The sequence below is a fragment of the Lytechinus variegatus genome, chromosome 2 (assembly GCF_018143015.1).
Source record: "Lytechinus variegatus isolate NC3 chromosome 2, Lvar_3.0, whole genome shotgun sequence".
Classification (NCBI taxonomy): Eukaryota; Metazoa; Echinodermata; class Echinoidea; order Temnopleuroida; family Toxopneustidae; genus Lytechinus; species Lytechinus variegatus.
Genome location: NC_054741.1, coordinates 442,888 through 467,145, shown reverse-complemented (window position 1 = coordinate 467,145; position 24,258 = coordinate 442,888). Strand labels below are relative to the sequence as shown.

Sequence of the window (24,258 nt, the reverse complement as noted above, 5' to 3'; positions counted from 1 at the left end):
TGCTAGGTAATACATTCCCAAGATTTCACAAGAGGTACATGTATTTGTGGTGGTGGTGATTGCCCACATTAGTGTTAGCAACTAGAGGACAAAATGACTTCAACTTAAATGTCCACTCTCAAGAATGCTGATTTGAATCAAAAGAGAAAAATGAAAAGTTCATCGAAATCGGATGTAAAATACATTTGTAAGTTATGACATTTAAAAGATTTAATTACCAGGTAACTATTTTTTCACAAAACATTTATATGCACAACTCAGTAACAGTATGCAAATGCTATGGTCAATAATGTCCCTCACTATTTCTTTTTTTTAATGTTTGATTTCTACAATATTCAAATTCCTACATATTTTACAATAAGGACCAACTTGACTGAATCATATGAAACAATAGTAATTCCCCATGTTCACAGAGGAATAAAACTTTGTTTCACAGGAAAATGAGAAGAAAATTAGTATTATTATTTCTTATTTTAAAAAACACTTGCATCGTCTGATAAACATCATAAAGATTGCTTATGATATTTATCGACTGATGCAAGTATTTTATGATTCATGATATTTATTGGCCAATGCAAGTATTTTTTTTTAAATCGAAGTTGGCAGCCATACACGCGTGTGGTATCTAGGTATCAATAACAAAGGCGGCAAGATGGCAACATAAATAGTCTGGGTAAGTTAACGCTCATGCTCTTATTTTTCAAATTTACTACTATTTATTAAATAAATATACGCAAAATTATCAAATAAGGGGGGTAAATATTGTTTTGGCCCATGTACATAATTTTGGGCTCAAAACGATATGTAAAATGTGTGATTTAGGTCTAGTTTCACCGTGGGAAAACCCAAAGTATAAAGGGAGCAATGGTAACCCATCCCAAGCTTCATGGAGACTTGGAGATGTATGACAGTAGATACTTTTAGATTTTCCAGGGGCCAAATTCTAAACACCGCCATAAGTCTAACTTCTTGACTAAATCGGAGATAGTGAGCTACTTGTCCCCTAACCATTTCATGAAGCCCTGTTTACCAAGATCGGGTACAACAACCTCACTAAATATTTATGACACATCCGGACCTGTCATAACTTTTTTCTTAAAGGAGAATGAAACCATTGGAACAAGATAGCTTGTGTGAAAACAGAAAAATCAAAGAAACAGATCAACAAAAGTTTGAGAAAAATGGGACAAATAATGAGAAAGTTATGAGCATTTGAATATTGCGATCACTATTGCTATGGAGATAGCAAATTGGCAATGCGACAAAGATGTGTGATGTCACTGATCTACAGATGATACGCAACAGAACAATGCCTGCGTACACATACCCATCGCGTATCTGGCCATTGCAACGCAGATGACGTGCTTGCGCCCATGTTACTTTGAAGAAAAAATAAACTTAAAAGAGGGTAGAGGCTATTTTATCTCTGCGACGTTGATTTCACCAGTATTTCTAGGTGAATTAACCCCAAATGGTGACATGAAATTTGAAAATGAAGAAAAATTATATATTTATTGAGAATAACACCTTAACGTTGTTCCTGTACAATCAGAGAGTATTTCATAAGACTTTTCTTGACTAATATTGTCTTTGAAATGATGCTTGAAAAGATGCAATAAATAAAGACTTCGAAAAAAGATGAGAGTATTGTCCTTTTTGTTAAAATGAAATCTCCGCAAAGACGCGTAACCGTATAGTGCAAGCATATTTGAAGTCAATAAATTGACGCAATCTCACCCCTTTGCCACACCTCCTGGCGGAATGGATTTTAATTGGTTGAGTGATATGAGAGAGCTATAAAAGCGCGTTTCTAATTGGATATTGATTAAAAAATAGGTGTGTGTCTTACAGAGATGAAATGAAGATAAAATGGTTCTCAGAATACTAATTCAGAGAGATTTTAAGGGTATTTTATCTCACTGATTTTAACGGAGATAAAATATTTTATTTTATCTGAGATAAAATGGATCTCAGAATACCACCCCTGCTCTTTTTACCGATAGCACACAGCTACCAAGTCTCACGCATTATGCGTGAGACTCAAGCATTTTAGACTCTTGTTCATCCCCTCAAATCTCTGTCTCACGCAACTATCAAAGCCTATCCCCATATACCGGTACATTGTACTAGTGCTGTTGTCGGGAACAAAAATCCATGTCGACATGTCGCTTAAAAATTAATCCCGACATTGACAATGTCAACATGAAAAAAGGACCGTAATTCAGCCTAGGCTCCCTAACAAAAAAAATCATTCGATCATGAAACATAACACTCTCAATCAAATGTATTCACCTTGACACGAGTGATATCCCCACACTATAGATCTAGATCTATATAATACAGGCTCAGTTCGGGAAAACATATTTTCACTAAGCTAGAGTGAATTCACTTTCAAAATCACCGATTTAATCCACATCTTTTTCTGGATAATCAAGTTTTGTACCACGATCCGGTCTCGAAAGCATTGCGCAATAACACTCGGAGCCAATTTGAGAATCACCAATTACAATAGTGATCATTGCGTATTATAAGCTGGTACACATGTGCTGCAAACGCAAGCTCCTCAAATTGACAGTAAAAAATAATGAAAATTGACCGATAATTTCAGTATCACTTCCGCGGCGATCTCCAAACGAAGGAAGGGAAGTTTTCTGTGACTTTCGTGATTTGAAATAAGCGCTCAATTGCGGCGGTCACAACTTTGACAAAAACGTTTATGTGAAAAGTAATGCATTGAGGAGCAACGTATTATCAAGCACGGTGAATAGCGATGGGTACGGTGAATGCTACTACGCTACGCTCGCTAGAGCGATCGTCGATGGGCCGGGCAGCTCGATCGGGCAGGCCGGCCCACACTCAGGCACTGACGTATTTCTGCTGCCGCGCAGCTCGCAGGTATTCTTTTTTCATTTAATGTGACACTTTATAGCTGAATAAACCTTTTAATCGCGCCACTTACTGTGGATAAAAGCTTCTAACTTTTCAGCTAAGCTTTATACTTGTGACTTTAGGCTAGACCCCTTTTTATTTTATGTTATAATGTTTGCATGTCGATGTGGGTGCGTGCATGTCGACATGTCGGAAACATTGAAAATCCTTCGTATGTCAACATCAATGTCGATATGAGGCCTATCGACAACAGCACTACATTGTACACAAAGTCACGTCTGTGATGTGATCTCACAGAAAATCTCACGCATAGGCATAGCTGGTCTTTGAACTTGGCATCTCTGATAGTATCGATATCAAGATAATTAGGTAGCCTTTTGAGAAACAGGTTTAGTAAGATTGGAACTAACTCCGTGGTTGGTGGTTAAAGATATGACGAACCTGTCCATGACATGTGTTGAGAAACGGGCCCCAGAAGCCTCCAGGCTAGTTACGCCCAACTCGCAACTCACATGACAATGCCCGCAGTTCAGGGAAGAAATGGGAACGATTCCCGATGCTTGCGCTTGCGAATTACGGTGGTGATAACGAGTGAATGATGCACAGCTCGTCAATTTTTTCACACCATGTTTTTAGACAGACCCTAAATTATCAAATAAAGAGAACATCACTGAAAGAAAACACTACTTCATATGAAGCTGATAAGTGACAATAATATAGCAACTCTATCAATCTGACATCTAAATTTAGCAAAAGTTACTTACATGTTTTAATTCTCTCAAGACTCAAGAGCGTCACTCAAGTCAGCTGATCCAAGTGAGAGATCGTTGCGTTCGCTAGCTTGGCCGCCGGTCGCGACCGTCGCTGATCTTTTGAGAGCGAGCATGCATGCGTCCCTGGATAGGCGGATTTAGGCTGCAAGAACCGTTAATTGTCGTTGATTTGCATCTAGTCAGTTTTTACTTGTTGCCTTGTTAATTTGCGTTCCTTTTTTTTCAAAAGCAGAATAATTTCTTTGTTGAATCTATATTAGTTAGAAAAGTAAAGGAAAGAGAGGAAAGAAAAGTTCTTAGGAAATCGTGCAAGACCACCTCTCCTGCCCTGTACAGCACGTTTAATATCATGGTTAGGGAAAAAGTAATAAGACATGAAAATTAAACATTTCGAGCAGTTTCTAGCTAAAGAATTAACGCATTTAATGAAGCATGAATAGGATCTCACCAATCGAAAAATGCGAGCGCGAGATGAAAATATGTAATATTCCAACCTGAAAAAAATGTATAATATTCTAAACATCTTTTTAACCAGGAACAGAATGAGTATAGGCCTAACTAGCTAAAATTTTGTGATTTTCTAACCTAAAATTTACTAGGGCCTATGTTTTACTTCAAAAAGGGTATTCCATTTTGAAAAGGACACATTTCATTTAAAAAAAGGGCATTCTCCAATTTTAAAAAGGTACTTTGTTTCTACGGATTTTTTTTTAGAGGGGGGCGGGGGGTAAGTGCCCCAATGCCCCTTGTTCCGTGGCTATGCCTTCAAATATAAATGATGCAAATCGCGTAATCTTGAGAGTTTCTGAATTTGAAAGGAAATCAAATGCATGGCCCCCATAGGTCTACCCATGCATGGAAATTACAAAACTTCACACACATTAACTATAAAATCCCTTTGTAACCCAAGAGGAAAATAATGTATGAAAACACGATATTTTGTTAAACATCTATTTCTTTGATATTAAAAATGGCTGCCATAGACCCCTGCATGCATAGGCGGCGGAAGCGGGGGGATGGGGGGACAGGTCCCCCAAAAAATATGAGGAGGGGGAGGGTCCCCCTAAATTTTTAGTTGATAATCTTTTTTTTATTTGTCAATTTTGTTTCCTGCGTCCCTCCCTAAATTCTGGTGAACCCCCTTAATATGTGTCTTGTCCCCCCATAAAATTTAGGTTGATGACCTTTTTTTTGTGAAATTTTTTTCACATGTGTCCATCACAAACTTTTAGGTAGACATCCCCCCTATTTTTTGGGCTTCCGCCGCCAATGCCTGTATGAATGGGCGATTATTTTTTTCACAAGAGTGAGTGCATGTAATTGTGATTTATGAGTGAAGTATAGTCTGATTGCTAACGAAATATGTCAAGTACGATTGTGATAAATGTCGTATTTTGATATTCCAGATGGCTGCCACACGTCCCTATGTTATGAAATTTTGAATGGGGACAAATAATTTTGGTAGAATTTGCGAGTTTGGCTTGACTATGTACTGCCTATGTGATGTGATAGTTAAATAGGACCTATACTGTCCGACAACATAATTTCTATGGACATGAACAAGATATATCATTTCTAAAGAAAATCATCAAATTTGTGAAGACTGCATGTGCGACATTGTTTGTTTGATTTCTGGAGAAATAGGCCTATTTAATGAAGACCTTTTTTGAATAAGAATGAGTTGTAAGTTTGTGACGTCATATTCGAGCAGCAATCCATAAACCTTCCATAAATATATGAAACATGATGAATACAATGACTTTTGTATAATAGAAGGGGTGTGAAATTATGTGTGTATAGTGATCCCCGCACATAGAAATCACTTTAAAATTTTAGAGAAAATGACCGTTTTAAAATCTGTCACACAACATGGAGGATCTGTCTGTCATAAAATAAAAACTTGGAATAAAAAAAGAAAATGATTACCCTCTTATTCTTTGACGGATTTCGAATATGTTTAATGGGGTTGGGCCTAAAGCATTAAAACGGGGGGAGAGAGGGGTTTTTTTTCTCGATTGATTTAAAAAAAATATAGGACTGAATAAAAATGGGTAGGCCTATACGAGACAAGATTAGTATTTGTGGGGTCGACCTATATAACCTATGAATGCGCAATCTTGAGAACATTAATTGTGAAAATGAATACAACTTAATCTCAAATAAAACAAGCTGCAATCGCGAGGCGTGACCTGAAATTCCTTGATAAAGTGACCTGAAAAATAAATATAATTGCTATTTTGATTTTTGAACATGTTGATCAGGACAGTGATGTATCTAGGACAAACGGCGCCCCTTTTAGAGTGTATTCAATAATGGCAAACTGAAATTCAAGTATACAGGTATGAGGTCTTAAATGGAGGTTAAACTTTACTTCAGAATAATTTGTTTTGTCTGTCCGTTTCTTTGCGAAAATTGTACCAATGAGTATTTTATTTTTGGGGCTTTCTACTGAAGATCTGAAGATACAGACAGAAGGCCCGGAAAGGCGGGGGGGGGGGGGGTAGGGGGAGGGGGCTGGCCTTTCGACCTCCACATCCATATGAGGCTTAAATGCATCGTACACACGAAAATGCACTTATAGTCGCCCCACACACCTGGAAAGCGTTTCATGAAAAGAAATTGTCGGACGTTTTATCCGACAGTTACCATAGTGACAGTACCTCTCAGCCAATCAACATCAGAGAAAGATGTCAGATCTGACAACTTGTCGGATGAAAATGTTGATGAAACACTCCCCAGGTATCCTAAACCGCACGCATCCTCATACACCCTCCCTCAGTCTATCGCACACCCGCCTTTTTACCCTCATACAAACCACTTCCACGTACGCTCACACACAGAGCCACTAACACACATACGTGGCATGCTCACACACGTATTTTGTCTATGCATACACCCGCACATCCTCCCACACAAATTCACATCTGTCTAAACCAATAAGCCTTCCTACCCTCAAAACACGAATTATTAATGGGGATGATTGGTGTGAGGACGGTAGCAAATTTGCATTGCTCTACACTGCGTCCTCGAATAAAAATCCCCGAAAATTGATAACTTTCAAAGTTTAAAGGTAAAATTTTATCAAAATCGGATGTAAAACAAGAAAGTTATGACATTTTAAAGTTTCGCTTATTTTTCACAAATAGTTATATGCACAATTTAGTCACATGCAAATGAGATAATCGGTGATGTCCCTCATTATTTCTTTTGTTTTTTATTGTTTGAATTATACAATATTTCAAATTTTACAGATTTGACAAGGACAAACTTGACTGAACCGTAAAATGTTAAACAATGGTAAATCCACATGTCCAGGGCGAAATGAAACTTTGTTTCACAGAACACTGATGAGAATAATAGAATATTTCATATAATAAAATGCAAAAGAAATAGTGAGTGATGTCATCAGTTCCCTCATTTGCATATCGACCGGGATGTGCATATTTTGTGAAATTTAGCGAAACTTAAAAATGTCACAACGTTCTTATTTTATATCCGATTTCGATTAAATTTTCAATGTTGTGCTTGTTGAATTTTTCTCTTTTTATTCAAAATCAAAATTTTGTTGGGGGTAAACTTGTCCTTTAATCCCAAACATCACCCATGCGTAATACATACACCTGATTAATGAGCAGACTATAATGTTTACAATGGTATGTCATAGCCAATAATAAACTATGACAAAGTATCGATAAGTCTCCCTTTTCCGGTACGTGCTATTTAAAATCACACTGATCTCTTAATGTATTTCACTTACTGACTGCGGCCCTGTAAAATCTCTTTTTATTCACAATGTAGATAAAACACATTACAAAATCTCTGATCATTATTGTTATATGAAAGTTTATTTAATCCATTGCAGTGATTTATAAAAGTTGGAATACATCTGCTTGCTTAACATGAAATTGTTAATATAATGTTAGTATCTATTCCATAGAAATATAATGCTTTCGAAATTCAATATATCAATCTATTGTATTCATGTTTTTAAATAAAATAAGACATATAATATTCAAAACACAAGATGCTTCTTGAAGAATCAAATTTTGTTCAAGAAAATTATATAATCGGATTTTCTTCACAAGCATGCAATCTAGGAAAGTGATATTAATCCTTTAAAATCCAATAAATTTAAAATGCACAGTGAAACTCCCAGATATAAATGAGAAATCTTACCCAATAAATGAAATAATAGAATATTCTTCAGAGAAATACCCAATAACCAGCTTGCAGTGAATTAATTCTCATCTACCACAACAAAGTGTCAAATAAGCCTATAAATGGGCGGGAGGGGTAGACCAAATTATATAATATTATTGTCATTAATAGATTACTGTAAAATAAATCAATATTTTTTTTCCGGCATTCCCTTTACCTAAAAGTTGCAAGAACTGCAATATATATCTACATTCCATTTTCGAAAATTTTATATTTATAGATGGAAAACTGATGGATCTCAGTTGCAGTCAAAGTATATACCTCCACATTTGCCTGAATGGGATTTTTTTTCTTCAAAATAATGACCAATATGATGTAAGTTCAATAACCAATCGGTGTTATCATAGTGCTTATTACAGCACCAATTGGTGTTACGCTAAACCCATGGTGCATACTTAACGCCTGTAAGCCTGGTGGGTGTTTCATAAAGTTAAGAACGACTGGTGATCCTTTTTTGCATGTGGTAAATGATTTATTCACTGGTGATGGTTAAGTGCGCAAGAAAGGTTCACCAGTCGTTCTTAACTTATACGAACAGCTTTATGAAACGGCCCCCTGGTCCGTATAAGGAAGACTGATTGATAATGTTCCATTACATTTGCTTCGGCGACAATTGACCTGCTGTAAATTCCACACCCTAATGGATCTGTCAACTTCAACCCTGGTTTTAACACTATACCCTATCCTAAACCAAACATCTCACCTATTGCAACCCTAACCCTACATCTTAGACGAAATAAAGTATAAGGAGCAAATGTCATGTCACCGTTTTAACACCAGTAAGTTTTTATAGTGTATTTATAAAACCGGGTCTATGTGCTACATTATACATGTACAAGATTTGTTCAAGATACATCTGCTCCAAGATAAAATTATAATTAAAAGCAATTATTCAAAAAGTGGATGATTTCTTAATGTTAAACAAGGCGTAAGCGATTTTGTGTCTCGCCCACTCATGAAAACAACCAATAATATCGTGATTTGCGAGGGCACGCAACAGAATTGTATCGGAACCTCATTGTGAAATGACTGGGATGGAATTACACTTGTCATAAGAGTCTTGGACGTAAACTTTAATGTTGACCTTAAAATGAACTTTGACCATACCATGTGACCTCCGAACACAATAACCTGCAAGTCTTGTATACCTACAACCCAAGTTTGGTCGAAAAGTGACTTATATACGGTTGCAGAGTTAGGTACCATAAGAGAGTCTTGCATGTAAACTTTGACTTTGACCTGAAAATAACCTTTGACCTAGAATGTGACCTCCGACTGCAGAATAATATGCAGGTCACCCAAGTCCATCTACCATCCAAGTTTGGTTGAAAAGTGACTAATGGTTGCGGAGTTATGTGTCATAAGGTTTGGACATTTGGATCGCCCTCACCTCTAGTGGGAGAGATAAAAAGGAGAGCAAAAAGTTATTCTTTGAGCGTTTTCCCAACAGTGGATTTAGAGTGAAGTCGGAGTGGATATTTTCCTGTTTCTTCTGTCCACTCGTGTAGGGAGTTCTTTCTCTGATCACTGCAGGGATCTCGGAGTGACCACTTGCGAGTTATACATAAATATAGACACTACTATTCCAGATACATCCAATAAATCTTTATGAGTTCAAAGCGGATTCGAGTTGTTACACATTAAGTGTTTGTTCACTTATATCCCTGAGAAATCACAGACAGCTCTGTAAGTCATCACTCCCGCCAATAACAAACGTACTCTTCCATTCCAAATCCAGTGATTCAGTCTTACTAAGTTCACCACCTAGTAGAGCGTATATTCCCCCCATACTTGAATATTTCCAGAGAGTTGCTTAGTTGACCCTTTGTAGTTGGAGGGCACCTCTACACATCCACAGAGCCTCGCCTACTGCTAATAGAGTGAGAGAAGTTCCTAGGAAGATTAAGAAGCCACTCACGGACGGTAGACTTCTCTCGAGGAAGGTTTCTTGGAATGGAAGTGCAGGCATGTCCTAGAAGTCGAAAGGAAGCAAGAATCATACATCAGGCTAATGCCGTATAGTCATACCGACTCAATGGCTCCGTAACTCAAAGATTAGCGATTAATCGCTAATTGCAATTCTGAATGGTTCCTAGTCAGTATACTGAGCAGATTGCACCTACAAAGATAGCCTTGAAAGGAAATTACTTTCCCACCGCAGTTCCGGACCCCAATGAATATATATGATTCGCACCTTCAGAATAAGAGTACAAAATGGGCGTGGTTTTAATTGTGGTCGTTTTCGTTCACATTGCCACGATAAATCAAATTACCGGTACCCTTTCATAGGCCTTAGGCTTAGATCTATATCCATCAAATTGCCATTAATGAAAAGACAAAATGCTAGACTAGGATAGGGCTAGCCTATAGGCTAGAGCATTGATTTTATCTCAAATCTGGACCTATCTAGTGCTGACTACTAGTGATGCCATGGTTAACTTAGAACTGGTTTATTCCGAACTTTACGCTTACTTACGTTAGATCAACAAGCTTGGTCAAATTGGTTTAATAGTCCTAGATGTAAATAAATTTATTTCAGATCTAGTCTAGTCTTAAATAGATCTTGATAAAATCTGATCTACACTGTATCAGCATGGAACGTATTCTAACATCACGCAAAATTAACGTCAGTGAGCCAAACATGTAAACGGGCTGCTCTGCGGCATACTAATCACTAATGCAATCGCAGAGTAAACTATCTTGATCAACAAAAATGCAATAAGAGCAAGCAAAGGACATTTCGCACTAGAAAAAAATTGACAAGCAGCGTCAGGGATCACTTTTGACTCGTGGGGGGGGGGGGCAGTGATACGTCCCTTGCCTGAGTTGCCCCCCCCCCTTAGGTACGCTATTGCTACGGACCTTTAACCAAGGCTACCAAGCTTATACTGGTAAAATGTAAGTCAGTGTAAAGTTCGGAATCAACCAGTTCTAAGTTAATCATGACCTTTTAGCAGGCATTAGACATAACAGGTCCAGATTTGAGATCAGAAGTTAATGCACTATTCTAGCTTTTGTATTGTCATTCATGGCAATTTGATAAGTGTTTTATATCTAGATATCGATCTAGATCTAAGGTTTATGGCCTACGTAAGGCCAGGCCCAGGGTACTGGTAATTATTTTGTTGAGGGTGCTGATTCACTCGTGGCACATACGTGAACGCTAACACGACCACAGTCATGACTCAAGTCATGAATATTCATGTATGGGTCCGGAACTGCGGGGGAGGGGGCATTTGAGAAGGGCGACATGTTCTTAGTATTAGTGTTGCTATGTTCACATCTAATATAGATATGTAGTACATTATGTGCTACACCGCCATCAGTTTTGTCTTTTTCCGAATGGCACACCCCTCCCCGTAGAAAAAAAAAACTGTGACGGCACTGTGGTGTTAACCTGAGATATCTAAATCCTATTTCCAATTATGCCTTCAATCGATTAAAAACCGTGTTCAAGGCAATCTCAAATATTCACTCCTGATTATTCTTCAGAGGGAGTGGCACCACGAGGAGGCATAGGAGACGATTTAATGGTTTTACAAGGGGCAAAGGGAGAAGTGAAAGGGAAGATGGGGGAAGGGTGGGGTGAGGAAGAAAGAGAAGATATGAGTATCCATCGTGAACAATTTGATCCCCTCAAACAGTGGCGGATTCGGGGGTAGGGGCACAGCCGGACCATGCCCCCCCCCACTTTGGAGAGCCAGAATCAAAATTTGTAATGCAAAAATACTGCATTTCTCAAGTGTTGTGTCCCCCTCTTTAAATTGATGACTTTTTAAAATTTATTTTGGGATTTTTTTTAAAACTATTTTTTGTGCTTGTAAAATTTTCCGCGGAGGAGTTTACCTTCAGTTTTAGGCGAAAACCTTTTTATATGTGCTCCCCGGCCTCCTTTTGAAATATCCCGGATCCCCCTGCCCTCAAACATGAATTAAGGGAAAATATAATGTAAGTGTGTAGATGTTTCTGGGCTGGGATATATGACAACCAGGTATGAGAATGAGGAATTAAGAAAATGGGGAAGGGGGGGGGGTGAATAAAGAAGACTTTAGGAAACTGACTTTTACCTTACATTCAGGCTCTTCTTGCCATATCTCATCTTTCCGGACTTTACCCATTGCATGTAGAACCTGGAGAAAAGATATAGAGAGTGTTAGAAAAAAGAGATAGTGATAGAAAGAGATAGAGAGAGAATTAGAAAAAAAGAGAGAGTGATAGAGAGAATTTGAGATATTGAGGGGGAGAGAGAGACAGAACAAGACAGAGAGGGAGGGGGGGGTCAAAAGTTGACAGGATTTTTTTTTCATAAACTTTATAATGTAAAAAATGCTACAATAGTTATCAAAAATACAATTAAACACGCCACACTAAACTAGGCAAACGAGAATAGTGACATCAATCGAAGGTGATTTGATTTCAAACTGAAAAGATCGGAATCATGAGAAGAAAAAGATTGGGAAGAATCAATTCTCCTAGTTTTTCAGTAATATACATGTATGGTTAAATGAAAAAAAATGAAACATAAACCTTCATAATAAAATATTTATGAACATCATAATTTACATGATTGCTTTTCAATTAGATAATTAAATCCTTTTGACATCTTCTAAAGCTCAAATGATAAAAGTCTTTTTTTTAATCTTCATTGGGCTTACCTCTCTTGCAGCCCTCTCTCCTGCCTGGACAGCCCCGTCCATGTATCCAGACCACTTTGTAGCTGTCTCGGTACCAGCAAAGAAAAGACGACCGATTGGCTCTCGAATAACCCTAAAATATGAGGAGACCGTTTGATTGAGCAGATTTCTCTAAAAAATCACAAGTTAATGGAAAGGGCGGGGGTACTCATGAAAGGGTAGGCCTAACCGTAATGTACAATTTCTGGCAAAGGGGTGTGCTCTACAGTCGTAGGCGTCTACCCTGGAGGAAGGTGCGATCCCACCCCATGACATTTTTTTTTTGGGGGGGTGGCATACTTATCGATCCCCTCCAATAATTTTAACAACTTGAAAAAATAAAAAAAATGCAACTCCAAGATATTTTAAAAAGCATCAGAAAGCACTATAAAACCATTGAACTTAACATAAAAATAAAAATGTAAAAATTCTGTATTATAATTTTGCGTGCTTTGGACTTTCACTTTTGCATCCTCAGCTGTAACACGGTTCGACCACCCTGTCTACAGTACAATGTATCTAATTCTACCCAACATTCCAAAACTGTGCCTGCCTACGACGGTTGTTAGGTGTGAATCACCCTAACTGGAATTCAAGAGTGCAGCGGATTTTGTTTTTTATCATCATCATCATGTGTCTCCTATATTTTCCATGACAACATAATTAAAATTCAATAAACACTTCAAAGTCACATCGGCTAGTGCATGAAATTATTTCTTTCTTACTTGCAGTACTTTGTTATAACACCTGGAGCAGTGTATCCTACATATCCTCCACCAATATAAGGCTCTTCCATCCAGTTCTTCTCAACATAGAATATTGGCTGATGAAAGAAATTACAGATTACGAGATAATTATTTAGATGCCTTTCTCCTTCTCCTCCCCTTCCTTATTCTCATTCACCTACATTTTCTTTTTCTGAGTTATCAAAATAAAGAGCAGATATTAAACTTTTTTGTGTGTTATTTTTGTGTGTGTACCGTAATTTTCTGTTTGAAAATCAAATAGGGTCTACCTCCCGCTAAGTGACTTTTTTTAAATATACATTTTTAAGTTATTTTTCCTTACTCATCGTTCAACGAGAATTCATCTAATTGATATCAGATGAAATGAAAATATTCTAAGCTTCAAAATGAGAGCTAATTTTGTCCATTATACTTGTCATTAAGTAATGATATAACATGCTAGTTCTCGATGTCCTTATTAGTGGGAAGCACTGTATTTAAAAACAAGTTTCATCATTTTATTATCAGCGACGATTATGGTGAAGGGGGGGGGGGTGGTGTCCCCCCTAGAAATCCGAATTTTGAACAGATGCACATGGGTAAGGATTGTCTCCCCCCCCCTGAACCAAAAATCTCACGAAAGCAGCGGCTATATGCATTATACAATACCTCAAGTGCTTCGTCAGTTCTCAACAGTACAGCATATTGTTTGGCGATTAGATCTTTCCTGAATAGTTATAAAGAATAAATGTTTTGTAAAAGTTACTATGTTTTTCTTAAAATATTTCAAAACATATGAGAACGAAGTGACAATAAGGTTTTTTTGGGGGGTGGGACATTTGGATTTGTGCACAATTTCACTTAACGTGTATATTTCAAAGTTTTCAATAGCCGTAAGAAAAAAAAAGTTTTCCAACTCCATACATAATGTATTAACCCAAAGTGTTCATGTAGGCCTATTTGAGTCAGGCAGTACTTCATCATTCCCAATATTAAAAGCGCCATTCTAACTATAAACAAAATCGCTGAACACTTCTTGGTGACGTAAAGGACATTTTGTGATTTTTTTTGTTGTTGTTGCATTATCTTACACTATATCGTACACGCCTGAAGTTTGCCAAATTTGTGCGCTGTATCGATGCATCGCTTATCCTTCCACCCACCCCGATGTATTACAACGAACAAAAAAAAGCAAGCAATTTGCGATGCTACTAACCACTTTGAACATTGTTGTAAAAGTTTGGTAGACCGTCTTCAGAGCATAAATAAACAGACGTAAAATTTGTGTTCTTTTCAGAGAAAGACTTTACTCACTTTTACTCCATGCACAAATCATATTTTCAAATGCAACATACATGTAATACATAACACATATATTATACATGTAGAAAACCAGAAATCTAAATAAATGTGCCTGGAAACACCAATTTCTGTAATTAACTTAATTTTTTTGTACATTCATAATGCGTTCTATTTCAGGTTTGTATTTTAATTTCTTTTGAAATGAGGAAAATGATAAATAACCTTTAAAACATCGAGTAGAAAATATATAACATTCAGCATATAGAATATCAAACTAAAACTTAATTGCACTTTTAAGAATGCATTTTTCAAAATCAACTAAAAACCGACGAGTGACGGGGCATTCCCAAAATAAATGAGGAAGTTTGTGTGTTCTGAACAAAAGAAACACTAATCAGATTGTAATACACCAACATTTTTAAAATATTTATTGACTTCAAGGACATCATGAAAAAAAAATATATTGAAAATATTTAAGCTTTGTTGTAAGATTGTGATTTTTTTTCTCAAAATTCCAGCCATCTCAAACTGCGTCCGTGAATAAGATATGCTCGAAATACGCCAGACGGTGGTATGTACTTGTAGAGAAGACGAAAGGAGAAGAAGAAATATCATTTTGTGAGATTAGGCTTAAAGTAATATCTAAATCAATGATCCAATATCTGTAGATATTATATTGTTCTTATATCTTTCTTATTTTGAAAGTCCAGGCATGCCATATTAGTGAAAAGATCAATATTCAAAGTTAAATTCTTCTGAAATAAACAATAAAGAAATTTTATCACTCACCTTTCTTCTTTTGTAAGATGACAATGTTCTCTTGCCGAATCACCCGTCATAAATCTGCAACAGATGACAAAATTAATAGCGAGATATTTTCACTTTTCTTTATAGTCTACTTGATTATAACGGTATAAATGAATTATCTTTTTAAGTCAATCTATTTCGTTTACGATAACAAATAATAAGATGATAAAATTTGAAATAAATAGTGAGTGGGTGACGTCATTATTTTGCCCATTAATACCGACCGTGATAACTATTTCGTGAAATTTGTATATAAGCCTACCATGCAATAATTTTCTTTGTGTAAGAGCCGAATTAAATGAAAATTTCAGCGGTGGAAATGAAATAATCTTATATCTTGTATCTTGAAATTTATGAAACAAACTGGCCCTCTTTGTCTGTTAAAGATGAAAAGAGATGGACGGATGTACCCTATAATAGCATTACTGCCTTCCGAACAGTCGTCTTGAGTCGCTGAAATAATCCCGTCTGCGTAGATATTACATGAAAAATCTGAAATGATAAATTATTATTCTTTTAATGGTATTTCATGTTCTGCTTGTAATCGATTAAATTAAATACTAAAATGTCAAATAAAACTCAGTACAAAAAGACATCTCACAAATATTCGCCCATAGGCCTTTATTATCAAGTGGTTTGGTTTATTCGATGAAGATCAAATTTGAAAAAAGATGCGTGATGATCATGAACCTGATAAGTCTAGATCTGGACCTTAGTAATCTTTTTACTAAAGACACTATGTGTATACTGTGTGGGATGAGTGAGCTTAGGGTTTTCCGAACAAAAATAACGGCTAGATCTAGAGTAGTAGTAGTAGTAGTAGTAGAAGTAGTAGTAGTAGTAGTAGTAGTAGTAGTAGTAGTAGTAGTAGTAGTAGTAGTAGTAGTAGAAGTAGTAGTAGTAGTAGTAGTAGTAGTAGTAGTAGTAGAAGTAGTAGTAGTAGTAGTAGTAGTAGTAGTAGTAGAAGTAGTAGTAGTAGTAGTAGTAGTAGTAGAAGTAGTAGTAGTAGTAGTAGTAGTAGTAGTAGTAGTAGTAGTAGTAGTAGCAGAAGTAGTAGTAGTAGAGTAGTAGTAGTAGTAGTAGTAGTAGTAGTAGTAGTAGTAGTAGTAGTAGTAGTAGTAGTAGTAGTAGTAGTAGAAGTAGTAGTAGTAGTAGTAATAATAGTAATAATGGTGATAATATTTATAATAGTAATAATAGTAATATATCGCTAAATGTTTCTAAGCGCTGCCTACCATTCCCGAGAGTAGATCAGATTCATAGAGATATAGCGTATTATATCTCTATGATCAGAGTAGATCATGATCAGTAAACTGCACACGCCCTTCTTTTTCTAATGCTGATGAAAATTCCACCATTGACATCAGAAATCATTACCAATAAGAGTCACTCATTCCATGAACTGTCTCGCAAATGAATTGTTGCCAATTAAAGTTTATAATGCCCGAATCTTGAAAAACATAATTGGACACCATCCAGCAGCGTACCCAGGATTTTCCAAAAGGGGGGCAAATTTTTTGGAGGTTATTTCGTCCCAAAAAAAATTTGACAAGCAAAAAAAAAGGTCTTCAAGTTCAAAAGAGGGGGCACACATCTGTTTTAATTGCATTTTTACATTACAAATTATGAATTTTGCTTCTCAAGGGGGGGGGGCACGTCCCCTGGATCAGTTGTGACTCTTCAGGGGGGGCACCCTAGTGACGCCATCGATAGAATTTTCTAATTCCTTCGGTAAGCAGTTTGGATGCTGCACTTTACCCAGATGAGGTAAATGTAAACCTGGCTGGAATTTATTTCTTGAAATGCTTTCGCTCTGATAAGGGCTGCGGGACTAAAGCCATGCTATTAATTATTTAAGTCCTTTGGAAGCGCATACAGGACAGGGGCGTTATATCATGATTTGATAAGCGCTATTTATAATAATTGTGTTATTAATATTATCATTACTATTGATATGATTGGTATGAAAACGAAAAAGAAATAAAATAAGACACACTCACTTTGATCACGCCAGAATGGGCGTTTATAATACATCATAGTCTTGATCACAGATCCCATTGGATATCTTTGATTCAGCTTTATAAAAAAGAGGAAAATAGCAAAATTGTGATCGAATGGCTTTACAAAATGAATACAATACATTATGATAAAAAGATAATTGGTGCGCTTTGAGCACTTCGTTTTCTGATATATCAATTTTATTTGTCTTTCTCCTCCTCCTCTACCTCATCATCATCATCGTCGTCGTCGCCATCATAATCACCACCACAACCACCACCACCACATCATCATCACCACCACCACCACATCATTATCATCATCATCATCATCGTTATCATCATTATTGTTATCTGTTATAATCATCATTATTATCATCATTTTCATCGTCATTATCACCATCGTTATAATTGTGTTGTCGTTTTGTCGTTATTATGTCTCATAATAAATTCCGTTTTGTTTTAGTTACCTGATTTCTGAGGGCTGGGAGACTTGGCGTGAATTTAATCTTACAAAGCATCGCCGGAGGAAGTGCCGTTATTATATACTTTGCCTGAAAGAGAAAGAAATTGGAAACATCCGTTAACTTTTGTGCTGATTCAATTTTTGTTCTGATTCACCAATGATCGACAAAGACTTCTTAGTCATGAGGGACATTTGATGATACATTTTCTACGTTCTTGAATCCGTTGTACATCGCGGAAGAAGCAAAACTCCCTAATGTCGACATTATTGTCGACACGCAAAGGTGTCAGCGCTGCAAAACATTGGTTAAATGATCGCTTATCCGGCATTCCGAAAATGAAAAAGGACTAATGTTTAACACCCCGAAAGTTAGTCAAACCGAATTCGAAATGAGGTTCATTATTCATGCATTCATTAGTTCACTTCTTGAAAGTCGCGATAGCCTACTTCATGGAATTCGTGAAAACGATATCTCACAGCTGCAGAGAATTCGAAATTCTATAAAGACCATCTGGTTTCCCTCACTAAAAACACCACCACATTACACCAATTATTAATCATTGCACTGGCTCCCAATCTTCACATAAAGATCAATATTTGATCTCCAAACTTTCAAATCTCTCCATGGCCCGATGCTTCAAAAATATCTTTCTAAATCAATCCAGGCATACACTACCAGTAGGTTCATTCGTTCTGCAAATCAAAATTTCTTAACAAAAAGCAAGATTTTTGGGGATAGGTACTTTGCAAGATTTGCTCCACGTCTGTGGAATTTTTTTCCAGCATCCATTCGTTCAATCACTAATATCACTTTGTACAGATCAAAATTAAAGACTTAAATAATGGAAAAATGAACAAACAAAAAAACATATTCAATGAAGCTCTAATTACAGTCATTTTTAAAAAATAATTTTTCTATCATATTTTGTTCTTTTACTTTTCAAATCATTGAAATAATATTGTAAAGCCAAAAGACTAGGGCATTATTAAGATCATTATTGTTGTTGTTATTATTATTATCATCATCATCATTCGAAGGTCCATTCGTCTCAAAATGAAGTAACATTGGTTGTACAGATTGCTCGGCAGTCCGGAAGTAGTGTGCAAGCGAAGACTCACATTTGACACTTTAACCAATAACAGGTCTAGAGTAAAGACTAGACCCCCAAGGCTCTGACTGTGTCAAATATAGCCAGCCACAGTATATAGTGAATCTAGTCTTACTTCTTCAGACTTTACATTACGCATATTACGAAAGCCAAGGGTCTGTGCCTGGAGACTAGTTCTAAATTCATACAAGATGAATTCAGCGCATCCAGACGAGTTTATTTGGTCATAATTATAAGGATTAATTTTAGGACTCGAATAAAGAATCTTTTAAATAGCATACCCATTTTTTTCTTCGCATTAATGAATCTTCGGAATATCTAACTTTGGAATAATGCCACATTTTGTTTTGAATAATGAACCTTTTATTTTATTTTCTTACCAACGAACATATTATTTGGAGGTATTGAGTGAATCGCAATAAAGAGCCCACAAGAAACGACGTGTTAAGTTGACTCCCTTTTTTTTGTTTGCAATTTGTATTATGGCCAACTTGGTTTGATTATTTATCTTTACACTCTTGAAAATGTTCATATCGGTGGGTTTGACCACTGATCTGTCACTAGCAGATAATATTCAGATCAGTGGTTTTGATCACTGATCTGTCACTAGCAGATAATATTCAGATCAGTGGTTTTGATCACTGATCTGTCACTAGCAGATAATATTCAGATCAGTGGTTTTGATCACTGATCTGTCACTAGCAGATAATATTCAGATCAGTGGTTTTGATCACTGATCTGTCACTAGCAGATAATATTCAGTCAGGTTTTGATCACTGATCTGTCACTAGCAGATAATATTCAGATCAGTGGTTTTGATCACTGATCTGTCCACTAGCAGATAATATTCAGATCAGTGGTTTTGATCACTGATCTGTCCACTAGCAGATAATATTCAGATCAGTGGTTTTGATCACTGATCTGTCACTAGCAGATAATATTCAGATCAGTGGTTTTGATCACTGATCTGTCCACTAGCAGATAATATTCAGATCAGTGGTTTTGATCACTGATCTGTCACTAGCAGATAATATTCAGATCAGTGGTTTTGATCACTGATCTGTCACTAGCAGATAATATTCAGATCAGTGGTTTTGATCACTGATCTGTCACTAGCAGATAATATTCAGATCAGTGGTTTTGATCACTGATCTGTCACTAGCAGATAATATTCAGATCAGTGGTTTTGATCACTGATCTGTCACTAGCAGATAATATTAAGATCAGTGGTTTTGATCACTGATCTGTCACTAGCAGATAATATTCAGATCAGTGGTTTTGATCACTGATCTGTCCACTAGCAGATAATATTCAGATCAGTGGTTTTGATCACTGATCTGTCCACTAGCAGATAATATTCAGATCAGTGGTTTTGATCACTGATCTGTCACTAGCAGATAATATTAAGATCAGTGGTTTTGATCACTGATCTGTCACTAGCAGATAATATTCAGATCAGTGGTTTTGATCACTGATCTGTCCACTAGCAAATATTGTTCTGATCAGTGGTTTTGATTGACTGTAAAAATTAGTTCTTTGTAGCCATTTCACGTATGAATACCGGAGGAGTAAACTAAATGGACAAAAATCGCAGTTTTCAAAATACTGCAGAGGCTACAAAACAGTTATAAAACGGATGTAAAGGGATATAAATAAAGAGACAAAACGGCAAGTAGCTACAATAATCGCAATTTCTGAGCTTTACCTTAAATGAATCTCCAGATATTGTCGTTACCTTCACTCCATCGGAATCCTGTTCTATACTAGACACTGGTTTACTCAGTAAAACATTACCTGAAAGAAAACAAACATATCAGAGTCGAAGTAAATCTTTTTTTTAACAAGCGCAAACCTAGTTACCAATATTGCATTATAGCATTTCCACTTATTTGAAAGCATGATAAAAGAGCAGTGTTGATTAAATGCCTTGCTCACGGAAATAGGTGCCGCAGCCGGGGATCGAATCCTGGACTTTCTATGTCTAGCCAGGCGCCTTAGACCACTCGGCCACGGCACCTCCTTAGGGTAGGAGCAACATACAGTGCGCCCCGATGATTTATCATAAATACAGACAACAGCCTATCAATATTAAAGACTGTTTAACTCCTTATAGAAAGTTGCGTCATATTAATTGCACAACAAGGGGAGGGGAAGGAGAAATTGATTATTATTTTAACCTTACTGGATAAGGGTTAGGGTTAGGACAATATGCTTCCCCCATTGGGTAAAATACTGCCCCAAATTGGTAGGACACAATCATAATTACCCTGGTACTGGTTAAAATTTTAATAATTTTTTTTTTACAGTGCACGCAGTATAAAGAAAAGAGTTACGTGAAGTAAAGACTATTATTGTCTCTTCAATAAAACCTAAAGATTACGGAGTATCGCATATTTGAACTGAGAGGAAACCTTTCAGTAATGATATTTACATGAACGTGTATAATGAGAATGAACAGATTTATTCAAAGTCTGACAAATCATCTGACAAATTATTTTAGGTATATCAATATACATTATAATCGCTATTGGTCCTTGTTACGGCACATTTTGGTAACTATATACGTTCTGGTAAATTACCAAAATGAGTCGTAATAACTGCACATTTGAGTAAATTTACCAAAATTTGTAGGGAATTGGCGGCACATTTCAGTAACTTCTTGGAATTCGCTTAGTTGTCTGTATTTATTCATTGAATTGAAAAAATGCAAAATACCCTGTCAATGCACAAGACTATCATATCCTAAAACCATATTGGCCAAACTCATATGGTTTACCATTAATTATAAAAAATAATTTATTTACTTTTTTAAATATGCAGGCACAGTCAGTTCTTTCACCAAAATGTGCCGTACGTAAAACCCCTTTATTATCTTCGGCCGTTGTCCGGCCTGAAGACGGACAGTCAAACTGCCCGAAACGTCTAGTCTTTTCATCTGCTCCTTCTCTACAACTCACCAACTCAAGCCGGCCTTCTCTCACCAACTCAACCTCCCTCACTTCTCCAACTCAAGCCAGCCATTTACCATACACCAATTATTTTAGGTCCATGTTTCTACGTAAGCCTCTAAACTTGCCTACAACTTAGTCTTTTCTCCTCTCCTTATACAGTCATTTCTGTCAGAGATACTCTACTCTCTAACATCCACTTTGTAGGCTATCCATTTAACTTCTACCTCTATTCACTTTTTCCTCAATCTTTATATGGTCATGAGAACAAAGAAAACTTAACGAACACGGCATTTTGTTTAATAAAAAATTGTTATGCAGTTTTTGGCCCAGTCCTCTATTTTTGATACTTTTCTTCGTCTTTTTTAAATTTCTTTCCCGTCTTCCCCTCTTTTCTCCCTATCAATTTTACTAAAAACCGAAATGGGTGGTCCCCCTTCCTCCTGGATAGTGGCCATTAGCAGCAGACCTAGCATGATTCCATGCAGCGTGTGATACGCGGACCTTACCCACTAGACCCAACATGCCCAATACGATAATTTTGGAGACGGACAGTCAAACTGTCGAATCGATTGTTTTGGTCATTTTTTTATAGTTACCACGCCTCAGTAAAACCAAAACCTCGGAACCGTTTTATGAAAGTTGTCAGCACTGACAAGCTGTCTTTCTCCGACAGTTACCATCAGTCAGAGCCTAGAGGCCAGTGCCTTTCAGCCAATCAAAACCAAAGATTTCTCTAAAATTGTCAGCACTGACAATTTAGTCAGTGAGCACTGACAATTTAGTCAGTGCTGACAACTTTCATGAAACACCGTCCTGGATCCGCATCCCAGCAACACAAGTGTAAATCTACAAAATACTCTGCTTTTTTTAATCACAACTCGCTATTCTTTTTTGAAAAGCGCTTTAACTAAGGAATTTCCACCAATAAAGACACATATTTAACATGCAAGAAGTGAAAAGTTTTACCTCTCCCAAGACGTTCTGCTATATTGAGGCAAATTCTTTGACTTCCGCCCACGAACTTTCTTTCCTGAAAAGAAAATGGAAGTTTAACTAATACTGGGGATGAGCCGATGAGTTCACACTCGTATCTGCCCTTTGATGAATATAATCTGGAATGGTTTTCCACATGTAATAAGATCATGTCCATCAGTAGAAACGTTCAAAGTTAAACTAAAATCCTAACTCTTCAAATAATTCCCATACATTACTATTTCCCATTTTCTATTTTTTTTCTCAAGCATTTCACTAGCTCTTAATTGCAGCGCAGTATATGCACATAGTTTCTGCGCTATATAAATCAGTATATTATCATTATTATTAATCTTAATGACAGCTTATACGAGGTTCAAGAAAATAGGATTATCACGTCGATTAGGTGCCCCCCCCGAAACTGGAATACCTAAACAGAAAGGTACAGAGGGATAACAGAGAATGATTACTCATGATGAAGTCAACTGTCCAATATATAGGGACCGCGGAACGGTTTTGAATTGGTGAGAGAGGGGCTGGGTCAAAGGTAGGGGCTGACCTTGCCAAATAAAAAAAAAACACCTGGTAATTTGTACTTTTTTACACGTACATTAAAAAGAAAAATGTGAAAGCTGAAGCCTTTAGTCCCCAGTTACACGACCCCTGCTCGTTTGTTACCCCTTATTATCTTTTAGTGTCATGAAAAAAATGAGTGCACAATGGGTTACACCTATATCTGTTATCAATACTATTAATTACCTATTATTGATATCTCATGATTTGATTGATCCACATATCACCCACATCTACATGAATAAGAAAAAAAAATCAGAGATAAACAAACCTGAGCACCATTGTCAGTAGCCGACAGCCGCATATATCCTAAAAATGATTAAAGAAGAAAATAACATATGATGAATGTCAACAAAAATCAGAGGTGACTCTCGTTTTTTTTTTCAACAAAGATAAAGTGAGGCAAAAAAGAGCTCTCTAAACACATGCGGATCCAGGGGGTGAGAGGCCTGTGCCCTCCTATTGGTGGAGCAAAAAATAGAAATAAATGTGAAAGAAAGAAGAGAAAAGAGAGGAGAAAAAGGAAGGGGAAACATAAGACTTGGAAAATATATTTGTTTTAATCTTTCATGTCACTATATAAAAATATCGCTCGGGCTTCGCACTCGCATTGCCTCTTAGGTGATTTACATATTTTGCTCAATATGAAGCTTAACATATCAAATTTTGGAGTCAATATACAAAACACATTTCAGCTCAGAAATCGAACTTTTATTATTTTGTTTGATTAACAAATTGGTATTTAAAAGTGCTCTGAAAAAATAATTTTTATGGTCTGAATATTAACATTTTTTGCTTGCGCT

At 36.6% G+C, this 24,258-nt stretch overlaps 2 protein-coding genes across 5 annotated transcripts in view; both read right to left on the bottom strand.

Moving 5' to 3' along the window:
* LOC121407003 (amine oxidase [flavin-containing] B-like) overlaps positions 1–3,742 on the bottom strand; it is a 33,895-nt gene extending 30,153 nt beyond the window's left edge. For both annotated transcript variants that reach the window (XM_041597891.1, XM_041597892.1), the window contains exon 1: positions 3,654–3,742. The gene's annotated coding sequence lies outside the window, so the exon portion shown is untranslated. The remainder of the gene's footprint in view (positions 1–3,653) is intronic.
* A 5,429-nt stretch (positions 3,743–9,171) lies between these two features.
* LOC121407002 (amine oxidase [flavin-containing] B-like) overlaps positions 9,172–24,258 on the bottom strand; it is a 36,721-nt gene continuing 21,634 nt past the window's right edge. For 2 of the 3 annotated variants that reach the window (XM_041597889.1, XM_041597888.1), the window contains exons 7-18: positions 23,727–23,764; positions 22,877–22,940; positions 20,665–20,753; positions 17,855–17,938; positions 17,388–17,463; positions 15,798–15,879; positions 15,370–15,423; positions 13,948–14,005; positions 13,279–13,376; positions 12,536–12,647; positions 11,948–12,010; positions 9,172–9,852 (exon numbers count right to left, since the gene is read on the bottom strand). In XM_041597889.1, coding sequence (XP_041453823.1) covers positions 9,694–9,852; positions 11,948–12,010; positions 12,536–12,647; positions 13,279–13,376; positions 13,948–14,005; positions 15,370–15,423; positions 15,798–15,879; positions 17,388–17,463; positions 17,855–17,938; positions 20,665–20,753; positions 22,877–22,940; positions 23,727–23,764 — 977 coding nt within the window. In that variant the 3' untranslated portion in view covers positions 9,172–9,693. The remainder of the gene's footprint in view (positions 9,853–11,947; positions 12,011–12,535; positions 12,648–13,278; positions 13,377–13,947; positions 14,006–15,369; positions 15,424–15,797; positions 15,880–17,387; positions 17,464–17,854; positions 17,939–20,664; positions 20,754–22,876; positions 22,941–23,726; positions 23,765–24,258) is intronic. The other variant, XR_005968858.1, reaches the window with a different exon arrangement.